Raw genomic sequence first — 24,309 nt, forward strand, 5'->3', positions numbered from 1 at the left:
AAGTCCTACACTAATTCCTTCAAGTAGTTCGTGGTTGACCATGACGGTGGAGATCTCATGCGAGATCGAATAAGATCCTTCACTATACCTACATGTGAGTTGACTATTAACATGCATTTTTATAGTTTCTCGATTCTCCCGTGGTACTCCGACGAGAAAGGCGGAAAGTGTATATCGAAACTCCTCGTTCTCGTAGTTTCACCCAATGAGCACGTGTATGACAGATGGAAGTGAGATAGGCCAAGGGTATTGTTTTAGTTGATCGAGAAGAAGTCGACTTCAATAATAGCTAGTACACAGAGCCGCTAATATATCACTGTTAACATATCCTATTCACTATAGGTGATATTCCTTAACAGTCTTCCTATTCTCTCAAACCTAGGTACCTCCCCCACCATCCGGATATGAGATATAGCCCAAGCGCCAGACTCCATGCCTTAAAACAAAAGGTATACCTAACCCGTTCCACGCTTTCTCCTCTCTTAGGTACTTAAGCCTTCCACTCGTCCCGGCCGAGCCTGACGATATCCGATGCCCCCAGAACCCAGTACTTGCTCGGGGCCTTGCCCTCGGCCGCGAGCTGGGAAGCGCGAACGGCCGCCCGCCCGATGACGTCCGCTTCCTGGCCCAAGAAGTCCTGCGCGCCCTGGGCGATCTTGCCCAGGCCACGCACGACGGCGTTGAGGAGCGGCCCGCCGGTGTGCTCGACGTCGCGCTTCCCGAGGATCAGGCCCGGCTGCAGGATGATGGCCTGGTCGAAGGCGAGCGCCTTGATCGAGTCCTCGACGCCCACCTTCATCTTGGAGTAGGGCGCCGCGCCGCTGAGGAACCCGCGCGTGCCGGCCGAGGATACGAAGACGAAGGTTTTTACTCCGGCGGAGTGCGCGGCTTTGGCGAGCTCAATATTGACTGCGAAGTTGGAAAATAAAGAATTCTGTTAGTCCTATATACTCGAGTTGAATTTGCGCATCAAGGGTATGACGGGTCTTGCGACGTACGGTCATGATCAATCTTCCACTGGTTCGCGATGCCACCAGCTTGAGCTCTGGTTGTTCCCAAGGCGGAGAAAACGACGGGGGGCGGGGGTGAAATGGACGAGAGGTTAGATGCCCACTTCGTAGTGTCGGACTCGACGGCGGCGACTAGTTTGGGCGACTCTGCTTTCGGATGCCTGCGAGAGATGGTATAAATCGACTTGAAGGTATCGAGACCGAGGAGGGTCGAGAGTATGTGAGAGCCTACGAGGCCTGTGCTGCCGATGACTGCAGCTGTCGACGTCATGATCGCTGAATGTGAGGTAGTAAGTTGGCCGGTTGGGTTATGGTGAATAAGTGTCAATATTGTGTTGTGTTGTATTATTGTATTATATTATACGACGGCTTTAATACAGGAATGCAGCCCACTATCAGGTGCCGCTATCAGGTGCAGCTTATCGGATACAGCCGATTCGGGCTGCCGCTTCGGAAACTTCTTTTAATTGTGAAATACAATTCGGGGAAATGGTCCTCCCGTAATTCAATTACTCATCGGGCCTGGAAGTCTCAAGCAGGAAGTACCTCCCGGTAATGTCGTACAACATCGAAGCTACTAGTGACGCCATTTGATAGCGCTGCAAACGGTTGCAAGCTAGGCAAGGTAAAATGGGGGGTTACGCCGCGGCCGTTTTTGGCTTTTATGCCGAGGCTTATTTTTCTATGTACCACCACATAGCTCCAACTCCGGCCACGACATCAAGACCTGCCTAAGAAAATCCAACAACATAGTCATTACGAAGTGCTTATGATGCCTACGCTCAACCTTCACATCTATTTGTTATTAACACAATTAATTGGTATACGAAAGTGCTTTGCGCAGATATTGATTTGCGAATGGATGTTATCATATAATTTCCTTCTAATTTGAAATATCCCCCTTTATTTTTACCGTCTTGTCTCCAATCAGGTCACCTCGCAAGCTTCCCCTTAAGTCCAAATGGCGCATGGATAGTATCGCATCCCACACAGCCTACATAGCGGTCTTGAATAAAGAGAAATCGATGCTGAGCTGATTGACTTAGGCTATATCTATCAAGGATATTGCAAAGGTTTGATTCTCTAACTCCGATCTATGGGAGAGAAGATCAACTGTATCCCCGTCACAGCTAGTCACTAATAGCCTATGCCAACCAGGGTGAAGTACCAGAGTGAAGTGTTTCCCAAATACGAAATATGATTTAAAAAAAAATATGGAAAAGTTGTCTATATGTCTTTTCTATTGCGCTGTTGCACGCTGAGGGGATATCCTCTTTTCTGTCAGGGTAAAGCACTGACCTAACATAGTAACTTCTTTTGGGTGGGGTCTTCGAGTTCTTGTTCGAGCGAACAGTTCTAGAATTTCTCAAGTTTCTCTCAGGTTGTTAACTATGCTGTGCGACACGGTTTGTTTCAACTCGTAAGCTTGATTAAGTCACAATGTTGAAGCGAAGCTGTATCGAGCTTTACCTCTTTCAAGATACAAGATACCCTTTGAGCTGGGTCTTAAGACTCCATTGCACTTTACTGCCTCCAATTGGCTAGAGTCTTTGGAGAGACTACATAGTGTAAAGGTCTCTAATGATCATCAATATATTAACATTTAGCAGATAATTCCGTTTTATATTAGGCATGTATTGTAAGTCTATTGTTTACCTCCTAATTCCATCAACGCGAAGACTTTTACTTTCAGATTGTATTGCCTTTTAGTTCTTAACGACAATTAATTACACAGTACAGCTGAGCATCAGCTAACAAATTTGTGGAGTTTAAGGAGATGGCCTTATCCCTTACCTTGGTTGTTCGTATGAGAGCCTCACAGCCTCAGAGCTTGGTTTCAACTAGCCAAGGAAGAATGGATACATCTGCCTCATCTGGTCTAGCAGCTAATAAGAAGGGGTTGTTAATAACCCCAACCCACCAGGATAAGGAGAGCGACGTCGAGACATCCTGGCGAAAACTCATACAAATGGTGGCGTTTCGTTTGAATGGAATCGCATTTACCCTCCAAAACTGCCTATTTTCGAAGAAAACTGCTAGCATTCTATCTTATCTATATCCCAGCAATCTGTGCCACAGGTGGACACTTTGCGACGGCGTAGAAGGCCTCAAGAGAAATCCAAAACTCACAACGGATTCTTTTTCTTTGTAGAATTACACATCTCCTAAAATCTAACTTCAATTCTCAGCAACTGCAGGGCAGTATATTCTAGATAGTATCAAGGCCGGTCCTTAAGTTATAAAAGTATTTTTTTGTAATTATCGTCATTCATTTCAGCTTCATTTTCCTATCGTTCATTCGTTCAGTTTTCTTTCTATTTTTATTGAACAAAAAAAAAAAAAAATCAATTCGCAACAATGCTGCACACGGCAACCTTACCTCCGATATACGAAGTACTCGAAGATGATTATGAGAAGAGCGAGTCAGTCTATTTCTTACCCAAGAGACAACAGCCGAGATATGCCAGGCGGCGGTATCATGCGCGCGACGATAGCAGTCAAGGAGTCCTCTCGATAATTCTCATTGCTCTTGGAACATTCTTGCTGGGTGTCATTTCCGCACTGGTCATCATTCAATTCAAATCTCGAAATCCTACGAACGGCAGCTATGAGACGGGATTTGAAGAAGAGAAGCTATGTAAGTCTTCTTAGAATACGTAAGACGCGCCTTGGACTATGATCTAATGCTTCGTCAACTAGTACCAGCTAGCTCCATCGAGCTTGAGCAAGTCCAGTTCAAATTGCCGGTAGACTTCGCATCCAATGGGGGCGAGTTCCTCGTCGCTGAGCCCGGCGACAAATCCTACATCGGCACAACCGCGGAAGTAGACGCCGCCTGGAAGAACCTGCTCTGGGGGAGATATTTCTCGGTGTCTGAAGCCGAGGCGAAGGACTTATGGGGAGACGAATACACGGAGTATTGGGACCATCATAGAAGCGGCTACACGGCAGGGTGAGTTGTTCTGGCCCACTTTCTATATGTACATGTGCATTTTCGAAGGGGGAGGTAGCCTATATGTGCTGACTTGTCTTGTGCGATTATGGTAGTCTCGACATGTTCCATCAGCTACATTGTCTAAACCAGATTAGACAAGCCCTACACCGCGACGTCTACCCAGAGACGCCCTTGCATGGGCCCGTTCACACCGGTTCGTAGTTTCTCTCTCACACCCCCTCCCCCTCTTCCATGTGAAAAAGTTCTTCACCGCTAAAACCTCCAACAAGACCGCTGCTTGGATCAGCTACGTCAGTCGATTATGTGCTGGGGCAGCACAGCTGTCGTCCCATTGAAGTATTTGGAAGGTTACGGCAGCGAGTACGTCAAGACGGACGCGGTTCATACGTGTCGAAAGTTCGAGCCGATTCGTGAATTCGTGTCGGAGAGGTTCAACGGCAGTCTGTTCGTGCCACGGCCTAGCGGATGGATTGATACTTCGGATAATGCATTTTAAAAGCGAGTTGGCGCCTAGTTTAGATACATGTTATACTATTATTGGAATACCCCTGGGAATTTTGGTTAGACGGATAATTGGCTTGAAGGCGAGTTTCTTCCCGCGAGAGCTGAGGTTACTATGTTACTATCTCCTGGCATATAGAGTTATATACACCCCCTCTTTGGATTGCTAGATTGACGGTTCTATAAATACAAGTCTCTAAAGACTATACACCCTGTAAACTCGCTATGTGAACACCCTGAAAGTACCTAGATTCGATTTATATGTATAACTGTACCTTTTATGTAGAATACCTACTGTGTTCAGAGCCCACAGATGGATTGCGTGGCATATACAGTAAGTGTTAGGTAACAATACAGACGTTCGGCGAACCCGAACTTCTCCCTTTCAACCGGAGCTATATCTCCGCTCGGCGTGGACTCCTGCTTCGAATTCTCTGGTTACTACTATCGGGAACTCGAAGACTAGCAGCAGTCTTAGTCTCGGTCTCAGTCTCAGTCCTAGACTTCTCAGAGCGCGTCTCTTCGCTCCCGCTGTCAGTATCGGCAAGACTCTCCAACTCCATCTCTTCGTCAGGGACTCGTCTTGGACCATGCTGGCTAGGCGGGTCGACCGGCTTCTCGTGCGCGTGCAGTTTCATGTTCACGAACATGGCGTATAGTCCGAAGTCGTACGACAACCGGCAGCTCCCTGCCACGATGAATGCGATCCAGAAGCGGTCGCTCGAAGCCAGTATCCCGGTGACTGTGGGCCCCGCGGTAGCGGCCAGAGTCCTAACGGTGGCCGTGATGCCCATGACTGCCGTCCGCTCCTCGGGCTTCACCACCGCCGCTATGAAAGCCGCCCGCGGCGCTTGATCCATGTTATTCAACCCCGAACGGATGAGTAGGAGCCCTGCCGTCAGCCATAGGTACGGCGGGAAAGGGAAGAGCAGCACTGCCGCTGAAGATGGCGTATGGGTGAACACCATCGTGTTGATTAACCCGATCTTTCGCGCTAGGGGACCTGCGAACGACGCGGAAATGGCCCCTAGGAAATAGCTAAATGAAGTGATGTCGCCAAGCGTTGACTTGGCTGGGTGGAACTTCTCGTCCATGTAATAGTTAGTGAGAGAATACGGCACCATCCCGTCGGCAAGAGAGTCGACGGCAAGTAGAAACCATAACTTATACATAACCGATCGAGTAGATGGCGATATTTGAGCTAATCGATCGGATAGCCACCTAAAGGCTCGGATGATCCAATTTCGAGACGCTGTAGATTCAGGAGATACTTCCGAAGGTTCCTCAATATGTCCCGTACTTACATCGCTGTCATCTGTGCTATCGTCTTGTGTAAGTTGTGCGTAGGCTTCATTCTCTGGTTGCAGCTCGCATGCGTCAGTCAGACATAAGACCAGTACGAGGTTAACCGTGCCCATCACAGCGTATATCCAAAAGAGGGCATGGTATGAATCGACCTCAGTCCAGCCATCTTTACTTTGCAGGTAGCGGAGAACTCTCCCTGACAGTTCGCTTCCTAGCGAGGACCCAAATAACGCCGTGGTGACATGCCACGACAAGACATCTGCTCTTGTCGAAGGAGTAGTAAGCTGCGACAGTATAGACCTGCGCTATCGTCAGAAAGGGGCTGATACTACCATATGGTAGTCTTAATAAGAAAAAAAGATAACAATTTGACTAACTCTTCTATACTTCGAAACGGACCAAAATCGCCGCCAGTGATACTGATAACCCCGACAATCGCAGCGAAGAGCAAAATCCAAAAATTCTCAAAAATCGCAAAGATGAGACCGCTGCATATCATCAACACAGATCCACCTAGCAGGACTTTTCGTCTCCCAAGACGGTCCGCGACAAGCGTGAGAAAGGTTCCGAGGACGACATCTCCGACCAGCGTAAACGTCATGAACAGGCCGATCTGGTGGTCTGATATCCCCAGGGCGGAGAAGAAGATAGCTGTGCGATATCGTATTAAAACTCGTATGTCAAACTAGAAGCTATAGAACTAACTATAGGCAGGCAGATACAGGATGTAAATGAATAGAAGTATAGGTTAGGTGCGTATAAGTACAGTATAATTATATCCTGCCTGTTACATAGTAGGTTGAACCGGAAGATGCGTACCTAGAATCAAGGCATTGGTCCCGTACGCGAACATCCGGCAGGTCCGCGCCAAGATGATCAGGTAGGCGTTCCGACCGGCCTCGTGGATGGCCGCGACGCCGAATTCATGGTAAAACCACTTTATCGGCTTTACGATTCTCTCCAACATCTAGTAATAAGTTCTGACTTTTCGCCGATTCCAATCGCCGATAGTTCAATCTGACGCACTACCTTTTTTTTCTTCTTATTGATGTACCTTATATACGATATACAATATACAGGTAAAGATTATGTGTTGAGGAAGACTTTTTACAATATAGAATAAGCACTCCAGAAAAAAAAAGATCGGTTGCCTAGCTCTAAACCCGCACCGGCTTGGTCAACCCCCCGTACGCAGAAGAGATAGCCGACGTCGGCATTGCATCATTTTGTCCCCGGGTACGTCGCATTCTTTTTGAAGGGATAACACGGGCCCCGGTAGGTGATTTGAGTTTTGTATTTGCATATACTATTATTCAATGGGACGGATTGAGATTTAGTTTATACAGCATCTGCCATTGATAGATAGTTTTTATGCTGCCTAGGGTTAGAAGGTAGTTGTTAATATTAACTCTTGAAGAGTATTCTATAATTCTACCATGCTCTTAATGCAATTTATACAAGACTGTGTCAGGAGGTATGTATGCATGAATTAACGTAAACGTAAACTGCGTGGATTCGACGACGCTTTATTTCAACTCGGATATCAGATCCGTGCAGTGTAATACAATGTAAGGTAACTTTCGGAGTTGTGACTGTGACGCTGTCCATATTTTCTCTATGCAAACCCGGCGTAATCCAAGTAAATATACCTCATCTTCACATCTTCTCAACTGGTGCTTTTCTTTCCTACCATCATCTACAACATCCCCAACCACATCGGGCGGTCTTACGGGAGGAGTTGCGCCTTTATTGATCTATATTCAGAATATCCCTTTTCGTATCCAAATCTCAGAGGCGACACTACGAACTCCCGTTGGCGTCGATTTTACCCTCGGTCTTTTCTATGTAGTCGACTAGGTCCTCGATTGTGCAGACTTTCAGTCCCCATCTCCTTGCGAATGCGATACATCCTTCACCCCTCATCATCCCCGGGTGTTCTCGCACGGCCGCTCCGGCGACCTCTTCTCCATCTTCGACTATTTCGCAGATCGCAGCGACTTCTGGCTTTCCAGCTAATCTACAGAAGTCCACGCCAGCTTCTGTATGCCCTCTTCGGGCTCGAACGCCGCCTGGGCGCGCGCGCAGGGGAAACACGTGGCCCGGACGCCGAAAGCTAGCGACGGTAGAGTTGGGGTCTGCGAGCTGTCGAATTGTTAGAGCCCGGTCGTGGGCGCTAATACCGGTCGTAACAGAAGGGTCGGCAGCGTCGATGGAAATTGTGTAAGCAGTTCCGCGGGGGTCTTCGCTGTTTTCCACCATCTGCGGTAACTTGAGAGATTCGGTAAGGGCGTGTGTGATAGGTGCGCAAATCAAGCCGGACGTATGCCGAACCATGAAAGCCATCTTCTCGGTTGTTATGCTGTCGCCAGCTATGATCAGATCTCCCTCGTTCTCGCGACCGGGGTCGTCCATAACGACTATGAATTCGCCATTGCCTATACAATTACATTTGTGTAAGCTGACTGTAGGTATGGACTGCGCTCGAGATGAATCCTGTCAAATACCTAGGATCAAGGACACGTACGAAAAGCGGCAATTGTTTCGGGTATGCCGTCGAACTTGTTATGGTTGATGAGGGCGGACGGCATGACAGGCGATTTTTTTTCTTTTATTTTAATATAGTCTAATGAGTGTTCTTTATTTTCTAACGCTCGCTAAGGATATCGGAAATTGGTTCAAGGTGGTTATAGGATTACGTCGCAACGTACGGTTCGGAGAGCGGCGTATAAATGGCAAAGATGTCGTCCTGTTAATTGAATGGCTTCCAGGAATAAAGGGCTAATAAAATTTTGAGGTTCAAAATAATCTACGACAATAAAAGAAGAATTGGAAAGAAGTAACTAATAAGTTAAGTACCTAACATTAATAAGTAATGTCTGACTACTAAATTACGGTAGACAATTACTCATCCTCCATCTTTCAAAACGAAGAATGCGGAAACAACTTTCAAATGCTGACTGATGACCCCGTTTGTCTCATCTAAGCTAAAGGGTTCTCCGAGGGGCCTGGGGGCTTAGGGACTTTCCTCGGCGGGGTCGGATTTCAATCATGAGGGGCCTTTTTTGCGCATTCAAAAAGATCTATGGGGCGCAAGTTAATCCGCCATCCTCTCGGGGTTTAAAATTACATCACATTAACTCTTATCGCGTACTTTAATTGGCCAATTCCAATTTTTGTTAATGTTACCACACGATAAGACTTTCCATTTCCACTAGACTGGGTACGTTACTTCACATGCATTCTTGGCTCTTCAGTTAAGGTAAGCTGTTTACCTAATTTGGAATTTTACCATCTTGATGCGACCAATCTTTTCCCACCTTTTCACTCCTGCACGATAATAACATCCGTCGTAGCTGGGTACCTAAAACTACAAGATCTAGGGGTAAGCGTGAGAGTGAAGGTATATTTCAAAATACTCAATCATGCCACCCCGCATAACACCCGCCCTTCTCCGGCAGCTCCGATCTCCTCCAGCAAGTCCGCGGGCCGCTCGATGGATATTATCATCTCCAAGCCGGAACCTTTCGGCTACGGCAGCCTCGGCCTCGGCTTCAGCTTCTCACTCATCTCCGAATCCTACTTCTGCAGATTCTACTTTCACAACCGTTTCTCCCGATGAGGTCTCTCATTTCAACGCTCTAGCATCCTCGTGGTGGGATCCTCATGGCCCATCCCGCATCCTCCACTTGATGAACCCGCTGCGCCATGACTTCATCCGCTCATGTCGCTCTTCCGTCTTTGACGACCCACCACCGTCTTCCAATAATTTAAAATACTTAGATATAGGTTGTGGGGGTGGTATCTTCGCCGAGTCCGCCGCCCGATTACCTACCACCGCGTCCGTAACGGCCATAGATCCTAGCCCTGAGGTGCTATCTGTTGCCAAGGCGCACGCGAAGCGGGATCCCGCTTTGAAATCCAAGTTGACTTACTTAAATACTCCCATTGAGGAGCTGCCAGTCCCGAGTACGCCTCAGGACGGCTATGATATCGTGTCAGTCTTCGAAGTGATAGAGCATGTATCGTACCCGGCAGAGTTTCTTGATCGCTGTGCGCCCTTCGTCAAGCCCGGTGGCTGGTTAGTTCTCAGCACTATCGCAAGGACGTGGCTTAGTTGGGTGACGACCAACCTTGTGGCCGAGGATTTATTACGCATAGTACCGAAAGGCACCCACGACTGGCGGAAGTACATCAACGAAGAAGAGATGAAAACCTACTTCCTGCAAAAGAGGACAGAGTGGACTGAGCCTAGGTGTATGGGCGTAGTTTACGTCCCTGGTCTTGGTTGGAAAGAGGTTCCTGGTAGCGAGAAAGTAGGAAACTACTTCTTTGCCGTGAGAAAGGCCGCTAATACGGTATGATTAATTGATGTGGTCTAGTTGACCAACAACACGACTTGAGGATATCGTACTGCCTCACATCTCTATGCCAGGTACCTATGTGGGTACCTATACTATATATAGTCTAATCGTTGGCATTACGGCTATGGAAGCTCTGAGGTCGAATCCAGAGCTTCGGTGATGAAATAACGCCCTCGGGATCACACCATTTTTCTCCAAACCAGCGACATGCCGAAGGAGATTAGGTGCCTACCTAGCCTATCATTATATCCAGCGTCAGATACCGTTTGGTTTATTTGACTCATATAACTTAGGTACTCTGTCACGAAGACAGTAATAAAGACGGTGATACTATAATCCTACCGCCAGGTCTAGGTCGAACTAATTCGATCGGATGACATAGAAAAATATATACAAATATTAACTAAATATTCAAACACATATATGACCCATCTTAGGCTTCTCCTGATTGACAACTCAACCTACCTGTAGGCTTACTATGTTCTTGTTCAAGCTTATCTAGTTAGGGACCACTCGCGCGATAAAGCCTGCTCATGTTGGATGTCGTAATTCCGAGTGTAACGCTATCTACCAATGACAAACCGGGGATAGTATAGATATCGATAGATATCTCATAACACAAGGCGTCTATTCTACGTTGATAGGTACTTCAGGAATCCCTGAAGTAGTTGGTAAGTTGGCCTTGATTAAGAGCAAGTTTAAGCCTAGATTTCAAATGGCTATACCGAATGCGCATCCCTTACCGATGGTTAGAAGTGGATCTTCGAATTATACACCATGGCGACACGGTTATAATAGGTACCTAAGCTGTGGTTCTCTTTAAACCTTTCTACCTACCTAAGGTACCTAGTTTACTCTTCACGCCTACCTTGACTTATCCTCGTAGACGGGATCTAGTCCTAGGTCAGTTGCAATAATGAGTTCATCTTCAAAGACGGAAGTCAACGACGAAAAGTCGTCGGCTTCCCCTGGAGAACTTCTACAAGAGAGAGAACCCGCTCTCGCCAGTAACGGAAACATAATCGACGATGGCTTACAGCGCGGCCTCAAAAACCGCCACCTAGTCAGTATCTTCCTACTCTACCGTAAATCCAGCATGCATGTGAAGATACCTACTCACTCGAGATAATACCTACAGCAAATGATTGCCTTCGGCGGCGTCGTAGGCGCCAGCATCTGGTACGGGACCGGCTCGGCGATCTCCTACAGCGGGCCGGCCGGGGCGCTGATCTGCTTCCTGGTGGTCGGGGTCGACGTCTTCTTCGTCATGCAGAGCCTGGGCGAGATGGCAACGCTGTTCCCCATCCAAGGCGCCTTCATCGAGCTCGCCGGCCGCTTCGTTGACCCGGCGCTCGCCTTTGCGCTCGGGGTTAATTACTGGTACGCTTGGGTGACTAACATCGCCAACGACTACAATAACATCTCCCTCATCATGGGGCTCTGGACCCGCGACGCCGTCCCCTCATACGCCTGGATCTTGATCTTCTGGGCCGCGTTCCAGGGCTCCTCGCTCCTGGGCATCGTCGTCTACGGGGAGATGGAGTTCTGGCTCGCCTGCTGGAAGCTTGTCTGCGTCGTGGGCGGCTTTCTCGTTGCGATCCTCGTAAATACGGGGGCTATCGGCGGCGAGTACATCGGGTTCCGGTATTGGCGGGACCCTGGCGCCATCGCGAACGGGATCAATGGGTTTGGAAAGACCTTCGTTCTAGCCGCGGTTTATTACAGCGGTACTGAAATGCTGGCCCTGACCGCTGCTGAGAGCCGCAATCCGAGGAGGGACTTGCCCAAGGCGATTCGGCAGACCTTCTGGCGCATATTGATCATATTTCTTGGCCTGGTTTTCTTTGCCGGGATAATTGTACCTTATAACGACAGCTCGCTTCTAACGGCTACTAGCAAGTCTGCGCAATCCCCCTGGACGGTTGCGCTCGTGCACGCCGGCTGGGCAGGAGGCGGTAACCTAGTCAACGTCGTCATGATCACCGCGCAGCTCTCGTCCGTCAACAGCGCCATCTACGTCGCCTCGCGGAGCCTCGTCGCCCTCGCCGCGAACGGGCGCGCGCCCGCTCTCTTCGCGCGGACCACGGCCAACGGGGTTCCCGTCAACGCCATCGTCTTCTCGAACCTGCTCGGGCTCCTGGCCCTGCTGAACGTCGCCGCCACCCCGGGAAAAGTGTTCAGCTACCTGGTCAGCATCTCCGGGGCCGCGACGTTCATCGCGTGGGCCTTCATTGGCGTCACGCACGTGCGGCTGCGGCGGGCGTGGGCACTCCAGGGCCGCGGCCTCGACGAGCTGCCGTACCGGGCGTCCCTGTACCCGTACGGCGCCTGGCTCGTCGTGGTGCTGAACCTGTTCCTCGTGTTCGTTTCCGGGTACGAGGTTTTCGTCGGCGGCTTCGCGGCGGTCGATTTCGTCTTCTCGTACGTCGTCGTCGCGATATTCGCGGTCTTGTACTTTGGCTGGAAGCTGGTGAAGAAGACTACGGTTGTGAAGTTGGCCGAGGCGGACCTCGTGACGGGGAGGCGGGATTATTTGCTGCCGGCGGAGGGGGAGGGAGAGGGAGAGGGAGAGGGTGCTGGGGAGGAATCGGGGATCCCGTGGTATGTTGTGGTTAAGAGAGTTATTTTTAGCTGAGGATAGGTGGTATAAAAGGTGTTTGAAAAAAGCGAAAGTGCAGTCACCTCTAATAGTGTTAATGTTGTAGATTAGCAATTATTGGAGTACAAATCTGCTGCCTCTTCTTCGCTTTGTATTTCTTCGTAAGTTAAATCAAAGTCAAGCTCAAATCACTCAATATCCCGCTCTGCTATACAGTGTTTAAGTTGCAAGAAGATGTAAAGTAATAGCTCAACCTGATTCCCTAGGTAAATCATGGGGGAAGGTAATTCAGCCATCCGGTTCGGTCTGGATCGACGAGATATAAGCATTCTGAAGCAGTCTATGCAAACTATAGAAGGTAGGCAGTCAACTTAGTACTTAGGTACCTAGGTACCTAAGGTAAACTATGTGAATATATTTTATTGTTGGTCTAGCCATCATCTAGCAGTCATTAGCTGTGCTGCTATAACGTGTTTAGCCGAGCGAACCCCATAGGAAGTACATGATCCGATTAACAGCAACCACTGTAGACGTCGCCACGCCGTTGGGTACATCAGCGAATTGAAGTTTTGGCTTGAAGTATATCCCGTATGACATGTTGGTCTCCCCACATAGCGCAAGTCAACATCCGGACAGAGTCATCCCTAGATAGGCGAGGAATTCTATCCAACAACACTTGGACAGTGCCGCTATGCTGCCACTTGATTGCATAGTATAGCGGGCGTCGCTTCTGGTTATCCCTCGATAAGACGTCGGCACTCTGCTCGAGCAGTATTTGGGTAACAATATCATGACCTCCCTCAGCTGCATAGGAGAGTGCTGTTCTGCCTTCATTATCCTTCAAATCAATGTCGGCACCATTTTCCAGCAGGAGACGAACCGCGGCATCGCATCCTTCCTCGGCAGCATATGACAGCGGTGTTCTGCCTGTGATATCTCTTGCCTGAATATCCGCACCGCGCTCTAGGAGAAGTTTTGCGAGGTCATTGCAGCAGCTTTGAGTATTATGCCCCCTTTTTAGCGTAGCAGCATGGAATAAGGGCGTTTTGCCGTTAATATCTGCTGCTTCAACGTCCGCGCCCCTTGTGAGCAGTGTGGACGCAACAATGGCGTGTTTATTCTTCACTGCTTTGATCAGTGGCGTATCGAAGAGGTAATCCAAGTTGACATCGGCGCCGCCATCAAGTAGTAGACCCACTATTGCATTGTAACCTTCCTGTGCCGCCCACATTAGCGGTGTTTGGTTATCATATGAGGTATCTTTTGACTCGATGTCAGGACCTCTTTGGTCTAATAGCTGCCTGACGACCTCTTCAAGTCCAAAGCACGACGCGCGCGCTAGTTGAGAATAAAACTCTGGGCATTCTGTACGCAGAGAAGTCCAAATATTGTACCACATTCTGGTTTCAACCGAATCTAGGAGACGGAGCATTGAGTTCTGGATTGACTCGTTCTTCTGGAACCGAGCTTGGTGGTAATGAATAAGCCAATTTTGTGCTGAGTATTTGAGGAATGGATAAATGGTGGAAGTTTCCTTGCTGCGCAGAAATGTAAGGTCGATAGAAACATTGGTAGAATCCGAAATGTCTTCGCGATGATGATAAGTTGTCAATGGATCAAGGAGAAGATACCAAATGCAGACATTGGCGAGGATACGATGTGATTCCACCAAATCTAGCGACTGTTTCCATTGAAGACAGGAGTTCATTGGTCTATTTAATGTTTGAGCATTTTGAGTTTTGATTAAGAAATCTCTCGCAGTCTCATGAAGTAAGTATATCTTCGACTCCACGATTCTTATGAAACAGCCGCTCAGGTCTCTAACCGTCCGACTAAATCGGTCTTCCGTTTCAAGCAGTAAGTCATCATGTTTACGATGGCTCTCTCCAATAGCTAATGCCACAGCTATTTCATTTAAAGAAAGGGGCCGCGCTGCCGCAATCACGATGCCTAAGAGTCGCCTAGCCTGTGATGGATCGCTGCTTCGGCCCAGAATCATGTCATAAGCTGCTTCAACTGTCCTAGGAAGTGTGTGAACATATTGCTGTAATTCATCTCTTGTGATATCGACGTTATTTCTGATAGCTTCGAAGACCAGATTTGCCCATAGGTATGTCTGGTGAGGAACTGTAGTAATCGCTTTTCTTAAGAGTTTCTTCTCACTCTCTGAGAGTCTGAGCGCTGGGCCTAGATGGTGGATATTATCCTCGATGAATATGTTGATTTCTCGAGATATTGAATCAATACTGTTTTCTCCTGTTACTTCTATTATAGGAACGCACTGCTTTAAACGCTCAAGGCCGCGCCAAATGGTAGAATATGGGTGGCTTGTTAACACGAATTTCAGCACACCGCTATTGTTCAGGAAATGGACTAAGGGTAACCTGCTCATTGCTTCGGTTAGTTGAGCTCGCCCCTATTCTGCACATTCGTCAAAAGCGTCCATGATACAAATGATTTCTCCGTCAATCTGGGATTTTGGATCGATAAGAATTTCCTAGAGTCCTTGAAAAGAGCTAGTAAGTGTTTCTCTTGATTCAATCTTTTCGATTATTCCTCTAGAAAGGAGACCAGGTCTTTGATCGATAATCTGTCGTACGATGCAACACATAGCAATCGTCATATTGCTTTGGTCTTCTAAACCTTCTTTGAAGAAGAAATAGCACGTTGCTCTTGTATCTGTTCTAAGAAGGACCTCATCGGCCAAATACTTTGCTAGGACCGATTTCCCGCATCCTGGATCTGCAGACACCCAGAGTATACTTGGTGCTGTAGCAGTGCACCAGTCGTGGAATTGGGGGTAACCCGTAAACCAGGCACAGGTATTATTAAGGCGTTCGGGGACCGCATTCATGCAATCTTCATATGGTAGAAGATATACAGTTTGATACGAGATATTATTGGCTGTGGCTTATAACCTATTGCTCCTAAAATTGAAGCTGATTGGACGTACTAAATACCGATACGAAACCATACTGTGTATTAGAAGTAACGAAATGCCTCTTGATCTCAGAGCATCGCTGGACCTTCTCGTAAGTAGCATAGGCGCATTGCCAAACGGCTTATTAAAATGAGAACTATTCCTCCTTAAGATACGGTACGGATTCAAGTTTGGTACGGCTATTGTGATCGATGAAAGGGAAAAAAAATCAATTCTCAAGAGCAAGGTAAAAAACGGAATAGGGTATCATTGAATAGGGTGAGTCGAATCATACTAGAGGTATCTAACAATATTATTTGAATTTGTCGGGATTGCTGGTTATGAGTCTCTTGAGCACCTCAATTTGACGCGCTTGCGCCTTATTCTTTAAATCTGTAACTCCGCGCTTGTCGGTTCGTCTGGTTCCATTCGAGTATACGACGGTGAAGTCAGGAACTATCTCCCAAGGCTTTATAACGCTATGGGGCGTTAATGTGCAGTGCTTCTTCATCGTCAACATTTGAATTATCTACTAAAATAGGAAAATGAGCATATAGATTCAACTCACCTTCCCCAGCCTCGCCCCCTTACCAACTCTACAGCCTACGCCAACCAAACATCCCTCGCCGATCAGTGTGCCGCCAGACTCGAGTACGGCGCCAACTTCAATATTTGCACAGTCGCTAATGAATACGCCGTCACGCGACTCGCTGGGAGTTGGGTCCGCAGACGCGGCTCCAATGCTCGTCCGTTCATGGATAATACATCTTCGACCAATGGTGATTCGTCCATTAGAGGAATCTAACTTTGCTCGTGGATGTATAACCGTCTCGCCGCTGATATTGATTGTGTGATTTCCCGTCAGAAGGGCAGAATCAGCTATTATAATTGACGAAGAGAAGTTAACGGGGGCTTTCGGGCCGGACTGGACACGAGGGAGGATTGACTGGCGTTTGGAGGAGGACATCTTGATCCCATCTAGGTTATGTGTTTGTGTTTTGAGGAAGATCAATAATACCTGAGGTACCTGAGGTAGGTAACGCTTTTGAAGGGGGAGGTACCTAATTGTACCTCTTTAGATCAGGTACGCTTACCAGCTTATCAGCAATTCATTTATCTGATAAACCGTATGCATAAATCAATTGAAGACATGACCTCATTACATAGTACTCAGCCATTCAGCCACAGTAAGAAAACCTTAAAAGACGCCATCGCTCTTGTATGCAACCTAGAGGCTAGGTGATCGCCACAGACGATAGAGCCCACCTTTAGACAGCCCGAACCAATCACAAACCGGCCATTTCCATTCAAAGGCCTCACTTTACTAATATACTAATGTACTAATAGTAGGTTAAGTACTTTTATCTTTTCCAAGACAAAACCTACGTATTCCTCTCCATCGCCAATCCGGTCTCTCCACTCCCTCCGCTCAATTGAGCAACCAAAAACCCTTCCAAGATGCTGTCAAGGACCACCGCGCCGTCGGCAGCTTCCGCGAAGGCTTTATCGCGTGTCGCCCTACCGTCCTGTTCGAGATTATCATCACAACAGTCCCCCTCCCAACAGAACCGAAGTTTCGCGACAGTCCAGGATGGAACACCGAAACGAACTTATGGCGGCCTTAGGGACCAAGACCGCATATTCCAGAACCTCTACGGCCGCTACCCCGCCGACCTGAAGTCCGCTAAGAAGATGGGAGACTGGCACAAGACGAAAGAGATTATTCTGAAGGGTCACGACTGGATTATCAGCGAGATTAAGGCTTCGGGCTTGCGAGGTAGAGGAGGAGCTGGTTTCCCTTCTGGCTTAAAATGGGTATGTCGAATTCTCGCATCTGGGGCCGGAAGATAATCGCTAATTAATGGCACGATGCAGTCGTTCATGAACTTCAAGGATTGGGATAAGGACACGAAACCCCGATACTTAGTCGTCAACGCCGATGAAGGAGAGCCCGGTACCTGCAAAGACCGAGAGATTATGCGAAAGGACCCCCACAAACTTATTGAAGGATGTCTAGTCGCTGGCCGAGCTATGAATGCTACTGCTGCTTATATTTATATTCGCGGAGAGTTTATCCTTGAGGCCGCCGTGCTACAACGGGCAATCAACGAAGCTTACGCCGATGGTCTAATTGGTAAAAACGCCTGCGGATCCGGATACGACTTCGATGTGTACATACACCGCGGTGCTGGTGCATACGTCTGTGGCGAGGAGACGTCACTAATCGAGTCTCTGGAAGGCAAACCCGGAAAACCCCGTCTAAAGCCTCCGTTCCCCGCTGCTGTGGGTGTGTTCGGTTGCCCATCTACTGTCGCCAACGTTGAAACTGTTGCTGTCGCTCCAACGATCTGCAGAAGAGGAGGTAGCTGGTTCGCCTCTTTTGGCCGAGAACGAAACCAAGGAACCAAGTTGTTCTGTATTTCCGGCCACGTTAACAACCCCGCGACCGTCGAAGAGGAGATGAGCATTCCCCTGCGAGAACTCATCGAGAAGCACTGCGGTGGCGTCAGGGGTGGTTGGGACAACTTGCTTGCCGTCATTCCTGGCGGCTCGTCTACTCCTATCCTCCCTAAGAGCATATGTGATGACCAACTGATGGACTTCGACGCTCTCAAGGATAGCCAATCCGGTCTTGGTACTGCCGCTGTCATCGTCATGGACAAGAGTACGGATGTGGTCCGGGCCATCTCTCGATTAAGTCATTTCTACCGACATGAGTCCTGCGGACAGTGCACACCCTGCCGTGAGGGTAGCAAGTGGACTGAGCAAATCATGACCCGTTTCGAGAAGGGAATGGGTCGCGAGCGGGAGATTGATATGTTGCAGGAGTTGACGAAACAAGTTGAAGGACACACTATTTGTGGTAAGTCGCTATCATGATAATAAATAATACCCTACTATATTATTACAGTAATACTTATTTCTCTATAGCTCTTGGTGAGGCGTTTGCCTGGCCCATTCAGGGTCTTATCCGTCACTTCAGACCCGAGCTAGAGGCTAGGATGCAGAAGTATGCGGCGGAACACGGCGGTGCACAAGCTCTAGCTGGCGGATGGGATCCTAATGCCCGAGCAGAGGGCAAGCTGATTGCCCCCGGACAATAGACCTGAGCGGGTTGCCCATTATACTATACTACTAGATGGCGTAACTGGAAGGGTTAGAGAAACACTCAGCCACGTTGTACATCATAAATACTCGTCACTTTGTACATATCCGCACAGAGGCAGCACTCAATTCCTAGACATTGCTAGGTACCTACTTACTAGTGACACCAACCCTCTATCCAATAATTCAAAAAGAAATCATCCATGAGTATCTTGCCTTTGCAATTAACGTCTTTATGCTTAAGGCACTTAACGTCGTATCTCTATCTCATCTCCTTTCATGGTCTCGTAGCCTCATTTCCAACAGTAAGTCGAAAGTCTATCCAATTCTCCCCAGATTGACCCCAAACTTGATGTCTAAAAGGGTCTGCTAAGCATCAGGATCCAACGTCCCGAATTTCTACCTAGCCCCTGCAACTTCTCGTCCACATCTCTCCCACACATCCATCATCGTCAAGATCGTCGTCACGAACATGGCCAAGCCGACAGTCCCAGGTTCGGCTTTAACCCAGCCGACCGCAGTGCCCGGCAGGAAAATATCGAGAAGGCTAGCCGTGGCGCCGCGGCCCAATTTGTACACTTTAGTCGTGACCTCCCGCTTGCGCTTCTCCTGACTCCCGGCGACCTTCTTCTTCTCAGAAGCAGCGCCCTTGCTGGCTGGCGCGGGTTGAGCCGCGGCGGCGGCGGAAAGCGTAAATGATATCTCGAGGACGCTGTAGACGGCGCTGCAGACGAGCGAGAACAGCCAGAACCGCTGGGCCTCGACGGAGATGGTGCGCTCCCGCTCGGCGGTCCAGATCGCTAGGCCGGGGACTTGCAGCGCGTCGACGATCGTGCTGGCTTCCAGCAGCAGGTACATCCCCATGAAGGTCTTGGCGAACACGTCGATCCACGGGTGCACGCGCGACACGAACCCGCGCGGGGGTGCGCCTTTCTGGTCCTGGGCGGCGGTGAGCTTGGAAGAGAGCTTTTGTGCCGCGCTGAAGGAGTCCAGGAACCGGAAGAGCCGGAAGAAGCGCCGAGCAAGGGCTAATCGCTGATTCAAAGCCTTAAGGACGACGCGAGTCGTTGCGGGGGAGGGGGTCTTTTCTGTGGTGAAGGTGAAGAGTTGCAGGAGTAGATCGAAGGGGAGAGCGAAGTTTGAGAGGATCTGCACGATGGATTGGAAGAGACGGAAGGTCCTCTCAAGGCCGACTATGAGTTGGTGTTAGCTAATATCTCCAGCGAGAATAATTTGATGTAGAGTAATTTGGAAAATGTGTGTCCATTCATGAAATATGAGGGCTATGTCCCGGCTTAGGTCACTCATAACCATCTTGACATTGACATTAAGCCCAAGCCATTTACAATACTCTCATTTCGATATCATGAGCAGATCGCGGCTTGACACAAGTTCCTAGGTATATCTAGAGGATATAAATGACTCCAAATAAATTCTGTGCCGATATTCTTGCTAGCAACTTGAGACCAATATTAGGTTTTTTCTAACCTGATCGTACTTAGATATAACCCAATTCACTCTGCTTTGGAGAGTGCAATTGACTTATGTTTGATTATAAACTGAAACAAGTTACCCGGGCCAAGAACTACTTGACTCGGGGGCCACACGGCGTTTAGACGGGGGCCCGGAGGATTTGTGAGACGGCCATAGAAAAAAAGGAAATAATCTGGCCGTACCTGAATCGGTTGTGAACCTTACGAATTGTTCAAATTTGAATGACATCTTGCAGGCCTATTCGATCGAGATGTATCGAAATTCTCAAAGTCAATAGGCGTACCTAGTAGTATGTTGATGGGAAGATTTCGCTTATAAACTGTTGGAAATGGTACGTAGCTTACCTGCCAGGTTAGGTAGGATTTGCTCCGGATGCGGGCGATTTGTTGAGTCGGCGTTACGGGAACATCCGGAGCTAAGATGCATTATGCGGTACTTGACCTGCGCCCATCATTGCTCCGTGTTTATGCAAAATAAAAGCTCAACTTCTACTACCTAATGTAATTGCGTTAATATTAACAGTAGGTAGCCAACTTCGTAAAAAGCAGAACTCCCGCCTCTTCACAGAGAGGAATATGTTAACATTTTCTACAACTGCACTCCGAAAATAGAGTCAAGTAGAAACAGGATACTTGACTGGACTTCCAGATTGTCGAACGGGTTTCTACTTTTCGGGTAACTCAAAGTCTCTAGGGTAACAATAAGGACGAATAGAGCCATTATGCTCTTTCTCAAGATGAGAGCTGCCACGGGAAATATCCACTGTTTTATAATTAGCAAGTTGTACGAGCTCTTATACTGTTCAACGATAACCCTTGGTTCATTATAGGTAAAGTACCTATTAAACCGATGAGTAAAAGTGAGATAAACCTAGGTAATTATCGATAAAAGGTACGTACCTGCGATAAGCAGGATAAGCAAAATGTCAATGGCAGAAAAGAGGGTCCTCGTCGCGTTCCACAAATTTTTTTTTTCTTCGGCAACCAGAAGGTCGTGATTTCCTCCCAGCTTGGGGTCAATTCCGAAAAGTAACCTACCAACCTTTCTTTTAGGTGGAAGGTACTTACCGTTGGCAACTTCTCTTATTATTTTTACTATAATTAAGGGTTATGTCCCCCAAATCTCACACTCAACCCCTTTCTACATCATCTCAAGGCCCTCCAAATTGGTTATTTAGTAATAACTCTAGTAACTCCTCTATATCCACATCCTCGAAAAACAAGGCGCCAACAATGGCAAAGAAGAGTCAAAAGCCTGCCAAGGCGGCGGTCGCGTCTACCGCAGCGGCATCATCATCCGCCAACCGAAATCAGCCTCCTCCCGGCCAGCTCATGGACTTAGTTGAGTCGTTCTTGTCCGATCAAGGATTCGACAATGCCCATCGCGAATTTCAGAAACACAGGGCAAAGAAAGGATGGAAGAGCCAGAATGCCGGAAAGCAGAAGGACAAGGCACATCATTCTCTGGTCAGTGTGTTCCAGACATGGGAGACATTCTCAAGCCAGGCAAACACACCCGTCATTCCCAAGGACGATCCCATGAAGAAGATCACCAAAGTCAGCAGTAGCAGTAGCGATAGCGATAGCAGCGATGACTCAAGCTCAGAGAGCTCTAGCTCTAGTGATAGCGACAGCGACAGCGACGATTCCAAAGACGTCGCTATGGCCGACGCGCCTGGTGATGAATCTAGCTCTTCTGAAAGTTCCAGCTCCGACGATAGCGATAGTGATAGCGAGAGCGAAAGTGAAAGCGATGATGAGAAGGAAACAGCAGCAAAAGCAACCAATGGTACTGCTAAGACTGGCGCAAACCCGTTGAAGCGAAAGGCAGCTTCCGAAAGCGACAGTTCGTCTGAATCTGATTCCGACGAAGACATGTCAGACTCAAGCTCGGAGGATGAACGCCCACAGACGAAGAAGGCTAAGACTAAGGCAAGCTCCGATGAGAGTTCATCTTCGTCCTCTGAGTCATCTTCTGACTCTTCTGACGACGAGAGCTCCGACGACGAAGACGAAGATAACGCCAAAAAACCTAAGAAATCCCAAGCCGATGATGAGTCCTCTAATTCTGAATCGGACTCCGACTCTGACTCCGACTCTTCGGACTCTGAATCTGACGATGAGCCTAAAGTGGACTTGAAAGCGGCTGCCGCAGTTCCACTACCTGAATCTGACTCCTCTTCCAGCGACTCTGAGTCCGAGGCGGAGGATGGAAAGCGCCAGAAACCTAACAAAGGGTCGGTTCCCAATGGGGCCGGATCGGATACGTCCGTAACTCTTAAGGCCTCGCCCGAGTTCACACCCGCCCCTCTTCCGCCTGACCCTGTTACATCAAAGACGAACAATCGGGGTAAGAACGGGGCCAAGACGCAGAATCAGCCTTTCTCCCGAATCCGCAAGGATATTACCATTGACCCAAGATTGTCTTCCAATGCCTATGTTTCGCATGACTATGGCGAGAAGGCCCACCAGGACCTTATCGTGACCAAAGGCAAGGGCTTTACCAAGGAAAAAAATAAGAAGAAGCGGGGAAGCTACAAGGGTGGTCCTCTAGATATCCACAAGAGCCGAAGCATTAAATTTGAGGATTAGGACTCCTGAATTAGTGCCGACTTGGTCAAGCCATCCCCTAGGATTACAAGCAAAGCGAAGCGAATTATGTACCAAGCGAAAACGCCAGGAACTTCCTACCTAGATCCTCAAGAGAGCCCCTAGCGAAATTTCCGATAACAAGTCCAGTTACGATCTGAAGAAAGCAGCGAAGCAGGTTCTTTCCAATCAATACTCTCAAAGTTAGGGTTACCTACCTCCTACCTACGTCAAGACACCTCCAAAAAGTAGGTATCTACCTAGATACATTTATCTCGGCAGTCTTTGTGTTTGTATTTATCAAGCATAAGAATGCTCATACTTTTTTTTTCACTAGTTATTACTTCCAGGGAGCCTGTCTATTGTCAGAGGGCGAACATGTTGGATTGAGCCAGACGTTCTACGAAGTGTAAAAGGGGGTTGGATGTTGCTACATCTACGTGCCTATTGCAGATAATAAGTTAAGCAATGCCCTCTTATAAAGCGTTTTACCTACCAACACTTTCATCCATAATCACTTCATAGTATTACCCGAATTCTCTCAGGATTTCTAAATAGAGTATCGACTGCTTCATAAATAAAATATACCCTAACCCTATCCCCTGCCTCTTTCGGATTGTTCTACATGACATGTCAAAAATTCATTGGGTACCCCTGAGAAGAGAATAAGGGTTGGAGTGGGCTAACTCAGATATTCCAGTCCGCTCCTCCCGAGATAACAATCGCTATGGGAGCAAATCTTTAGCGTCGTCGTTATAGACATCGTTCAATCCTACCATTTTCGCTGGAGCTTCAAAAAATCACTTTGATACCTACCTAGGTACCTAGTGTAGGATTATTCCGCTCTACTCTAAGGCTGATTGATAGAATTATTACCTACTTAGGTTAGGTACCTGTGATGCCTAAAAGTTGTCTTCGTTTTCAATGAAAAGCCGCAGATGTGGGGCCATCGCAGCACCGCCTCTCCAGGTCGTATTGATTGTTTTCTTTATGAGCGATTTCCTGTGAGCGATGAGACCGCATGACAGCATACCTACTAAGGTATCCTTTTTTTTCTCCGAAGGCTGTATGAAATCATGTGGGGAAGGGCAGAACGTTGGATGTTGAGTTCTGACAAGACAGGGATCCCTAGAAAGTGGAATCTTCAGCAGGGGGGTTCGGGTTGTTGAGTTGTTTGCAGACTTGGTTCACGGAAAGGCGTCACGGTGATTGGCATACTTCTATTACTATTCACGCAGATAGGTACACTGCCTTTTTGGTGTCCTTCCTCCAAGGCTGGCATATTGAGGCTGTTTATGGTAAGTAAATGTGAACCAGCTATCGCTATGAAGTAAGCTCGGATTAAGAAGATGACGCTTGATACTTTTCAGCCTGGCGGACTAATATGACTATTGTAGAATTTTCACCTGGAGTACCTGGGTAATTAGCGCAACCTCATATTATCTGACAACATATTTGTCTTCTGACCCG

At 48.0% G+C, this 24,309-nt stretch overlaps 11 protein-coding genes across 11 annotated transcripts; 5 read left to right on the forward strand and 6 right to left on the reverse strand.

The window, feature by feature from the left end:
• Nucleotides 1–231: 231 nt before the first annotated feature.
• On the reverse strand, nucleotides 232–1,612 carry F4812DRAFT_410836 (NAD(P)-binding protein). Its single transcript, XM_047932561.1, has 2 exons — nucleotides 999–1,612; nucleotides 232–909 (listed from the first exon to the last, which is right to left on the reverse strand). The coding sequence occupies exons 1-2, from the start codon at nucleotides 1,279–1,281 to the stop codon at nucleotides 491–493; spliced, it is 702 nt and encodes a 233-aa protein (XP_047795217.1). The 5' UTR covers nucleotides 1,282–1,612; the 3' UTR covers nucleotides 232–490.
• A 1,653-nt stretch (nucleotides 1,613–3,265) lies between these two features.
• On the forward strand, nucleotides 3,266–4,662 carry F4812DRAFT_31500 (uncharacterized protein). Its single transcript, XM_047931370.1, has 4 exons — nucleotides 3,266–3,648; nucleotides 3,711–3,963; nucleotides 4,059–4,159; nucleotides 4,236–4,662. Exons 1-4 carry the CDS (start codon nucleotides 3,369–3,371, stop codon nucleotides 4,460–4,462), a joined length of 861 nt encoding a protein of 286 aa, XP_047795218.1. The 5' UTR covers nucleotides 3,266–3,368; the 3' UTR covers nucleotides 4,463–4,662.
• On the reverse strand, nucleotides 4,663–6,979 carry F4812DRAFT_31508 (MFS general substrate transporter). Its single transcript, XM_047931372.1, has 3 exons — nucleotides 6,592–6,979; nucleotides 6,150–6,423; nucleotides 4,663–6,072 (listed from the first exon to the last, which is right to left on the reverse strand). The coding sequence occupies exons 1-3, from the start codon at nucleotides 6,737–6,739 to the stop codon at nucleotides 4,863–4,865; spliced, it is 1,632 nt and encodes a 543-aa protein (XP_047795219.1). The 5' UTR covers nucleotides 6,740–6,979; the 3' UTR covers nucleotides 4,663–4,862.
• A 142-nt stretch (nucleotides 6,980–7,121) lies between these two features.
• F4812DRAFT_410845 (3,4-dihydroxy-2-butanone 4-phosphate synthase) lies at nucleotides 7,122–8,768 on the reverse strand. The gene is made up of 2 exons (XM_047932562.1): nucleotides 8,297–8,768; nucleotides 7,122–8,207 (listed from the first exon to the last, which is right to left on the reverse strand). Exons 1-2 carry the CDS (start codon nucleotides 8,358–8,360, stop codon nucleotides 7,573–7,575), a joined length of 699 nt encoding a protein of 232 aa, XP_047795220.1. The 5' UTR covers nucleotides 8,361–8,768; the 3' UTR covers nucleotides 7,122–7,572.
• Nucleotides 8,769–9,013: 245 nt separating this feature from the next.
• F4812DRAFT_410847 (ubiquinone biosynthesis O-methyltransferase) lies at nucleotides 9,014–10,792 on the forward strand. Its single transcript, XM_047932563.1, has one exon. The coding sequence runs from the start codon at nucleotides 9,195–9,197 to the stop codon at nucleotides 10,131–10,133; it is 939 nt and encodes a 312-aa protein (XP_047795221.1). The 5' UTR covers nucleotides 9,014–9,194; the 3' UTR covers nucleotides 10,134–10,792.
• A 101-nt stretch (nucleotides 10,793–10,893) lies between these two features.
• On the forward strand, nucleotides 10,894–12,923 carry F4812DRAFT_410848 (amino acid permease/ SLC12A domain-containing protein). Its single transcript, XM_047932564.1, has 2 exons — nucleotides 10,894–11,196; nucleotides 11,272–12,923. The coding sequence occupies exons 1-2, from the start codon at nucleotides 11,050–11,052 to the stop codon at nucleotides 12,766–12,768; spliced, it is 1,644 nt and encodes a 547-aa protein (XP_047795222.1). The 5' UTR covers nucleotides 10,894–11,049; the 3' UTR covers nucleotides 12,769–12,923.
• Nucleotides 12,924–13,092: 169 nt separating this feature from the next.
• Nucleotides 13,093–15,479, reverse strand: F4812DRAFT_410851 (ankyrin repeat-containing domain protein). The gene has a single exon (XM_047932565.1). The coding sequence runs from the start codon at nucleotides 15,122–15,124 to the stop codon at nucleotides 13,286–13,288; it is 1,839 nt and encodes a 612-aa protein (XP_047795223.1). The 5' UTR covers nucleotides 15,125–15,479; the 3' UTR covers nucleotides 13,093–13,285.
• Nucleotides 15,458–16,838, reverse strand: F4812DRAFT_410854 (trimeric LpxA-like protein). The gene is made up of 2 exons (XM_047932566.1): nucleotides 16,221–16,838; nucleotides 15,458–16,154 (listed from the first exon to the last, which is right to left on the reverse strand). Exons 1-2 carry the CDS (start codon nucleotides 16,617–16,619, stop codon nucleotides 15,966–15,968), a joined length of 588 nt encoding a protein of 195 aa, XP_047795224.1. The 5' UTR covers nucleotides 16,620–16,838; the 3' UTR covers nucleotides 15,458–15,965.
• Nucleotides 16,839–16,848: 10 nt separating this feature from the next.
• F4812DRAFT_410856 (NADH-ubiquinone oxidoreductase 51 kDa subunit mitochondrial precursor) lies at nucleotides 16,849–18,960 on the forward strand. The gene is made up of 3 exons (XM_047932567.1): nucleotides 16,849–17,467; nucleotides 17,528–18,515; nucleotides 18,584–18,960. The coding sequence occupies exons 1-3, from the start codon at nucleotides 17,111–17,113 to the stop codon at nucleotides 18,754–18,756; spliced, it is 1,518 nt and encodes a 505-aa protein (XP_047795225.1). The 5' UTR covers nucleotides 16,849–17,110; the 3' UTR covers nucleotides 18,757–18,960.
• On the reverse strand, nucleotides 18,845–20,558 carry F4812DRAFT_31613 (peroxisomal biogenesis factor 11). Its single transcript, XM_047931389.1, has 2 exons — nucleotides 20,434–20,558; nucleotides 18,845–19,950 (listed from the first exon to the last, which is right to left on the reverse strand). Exons 1-2 carry the CDS (start codon nucleotides 20,477–20,479, stop codon nucleotides 19,157–19,159), a joined length of 840 nt encoding a protein of 279 aa, XP_047795226.1. The 5' UTR covers nucleotides 20,480–20,558; the 3' UTR covers nucleotides 18,845–19,156.
• A 925-nt stretch (nucleotides 20,559–21,483) lies between these two features.
• F4812DRAFT_454731 (SRP40, C-terminal domain-containing protein) lies at nucleotides 21,484–22,842 on the forward strand (the record flags this gene model as incomplete). The annotated part of the gene is made up of 1 exon (XM_047936691.1): nucleotides 21,484–22,842. One exon carries the CDS (start codon nucleotides 21,484–21,486, stop codon nucleotides 22,840–22,842), a length of 1,359 nt encoding a protein of 452 aa, XP_047795227.1.
• Nucleotides 22,843–24,309: the final 1,467 nt, after the last annotated feature.

Source organism: Daldinia caldariorum (genome assembly GCF_022478825.1).
Source record: "Daldinia caldariorum strain CBS 122874 unplaced genomic scaffold F4812scaffold_1, whole genome shotgun sequence".
Lineage (NCBI taxonomy): Eukaryota > Fungi > Ascomycota > Sordariomycetes > Xylariales > Hypoxylaceae > Daldinia > Daldinia caldariorum.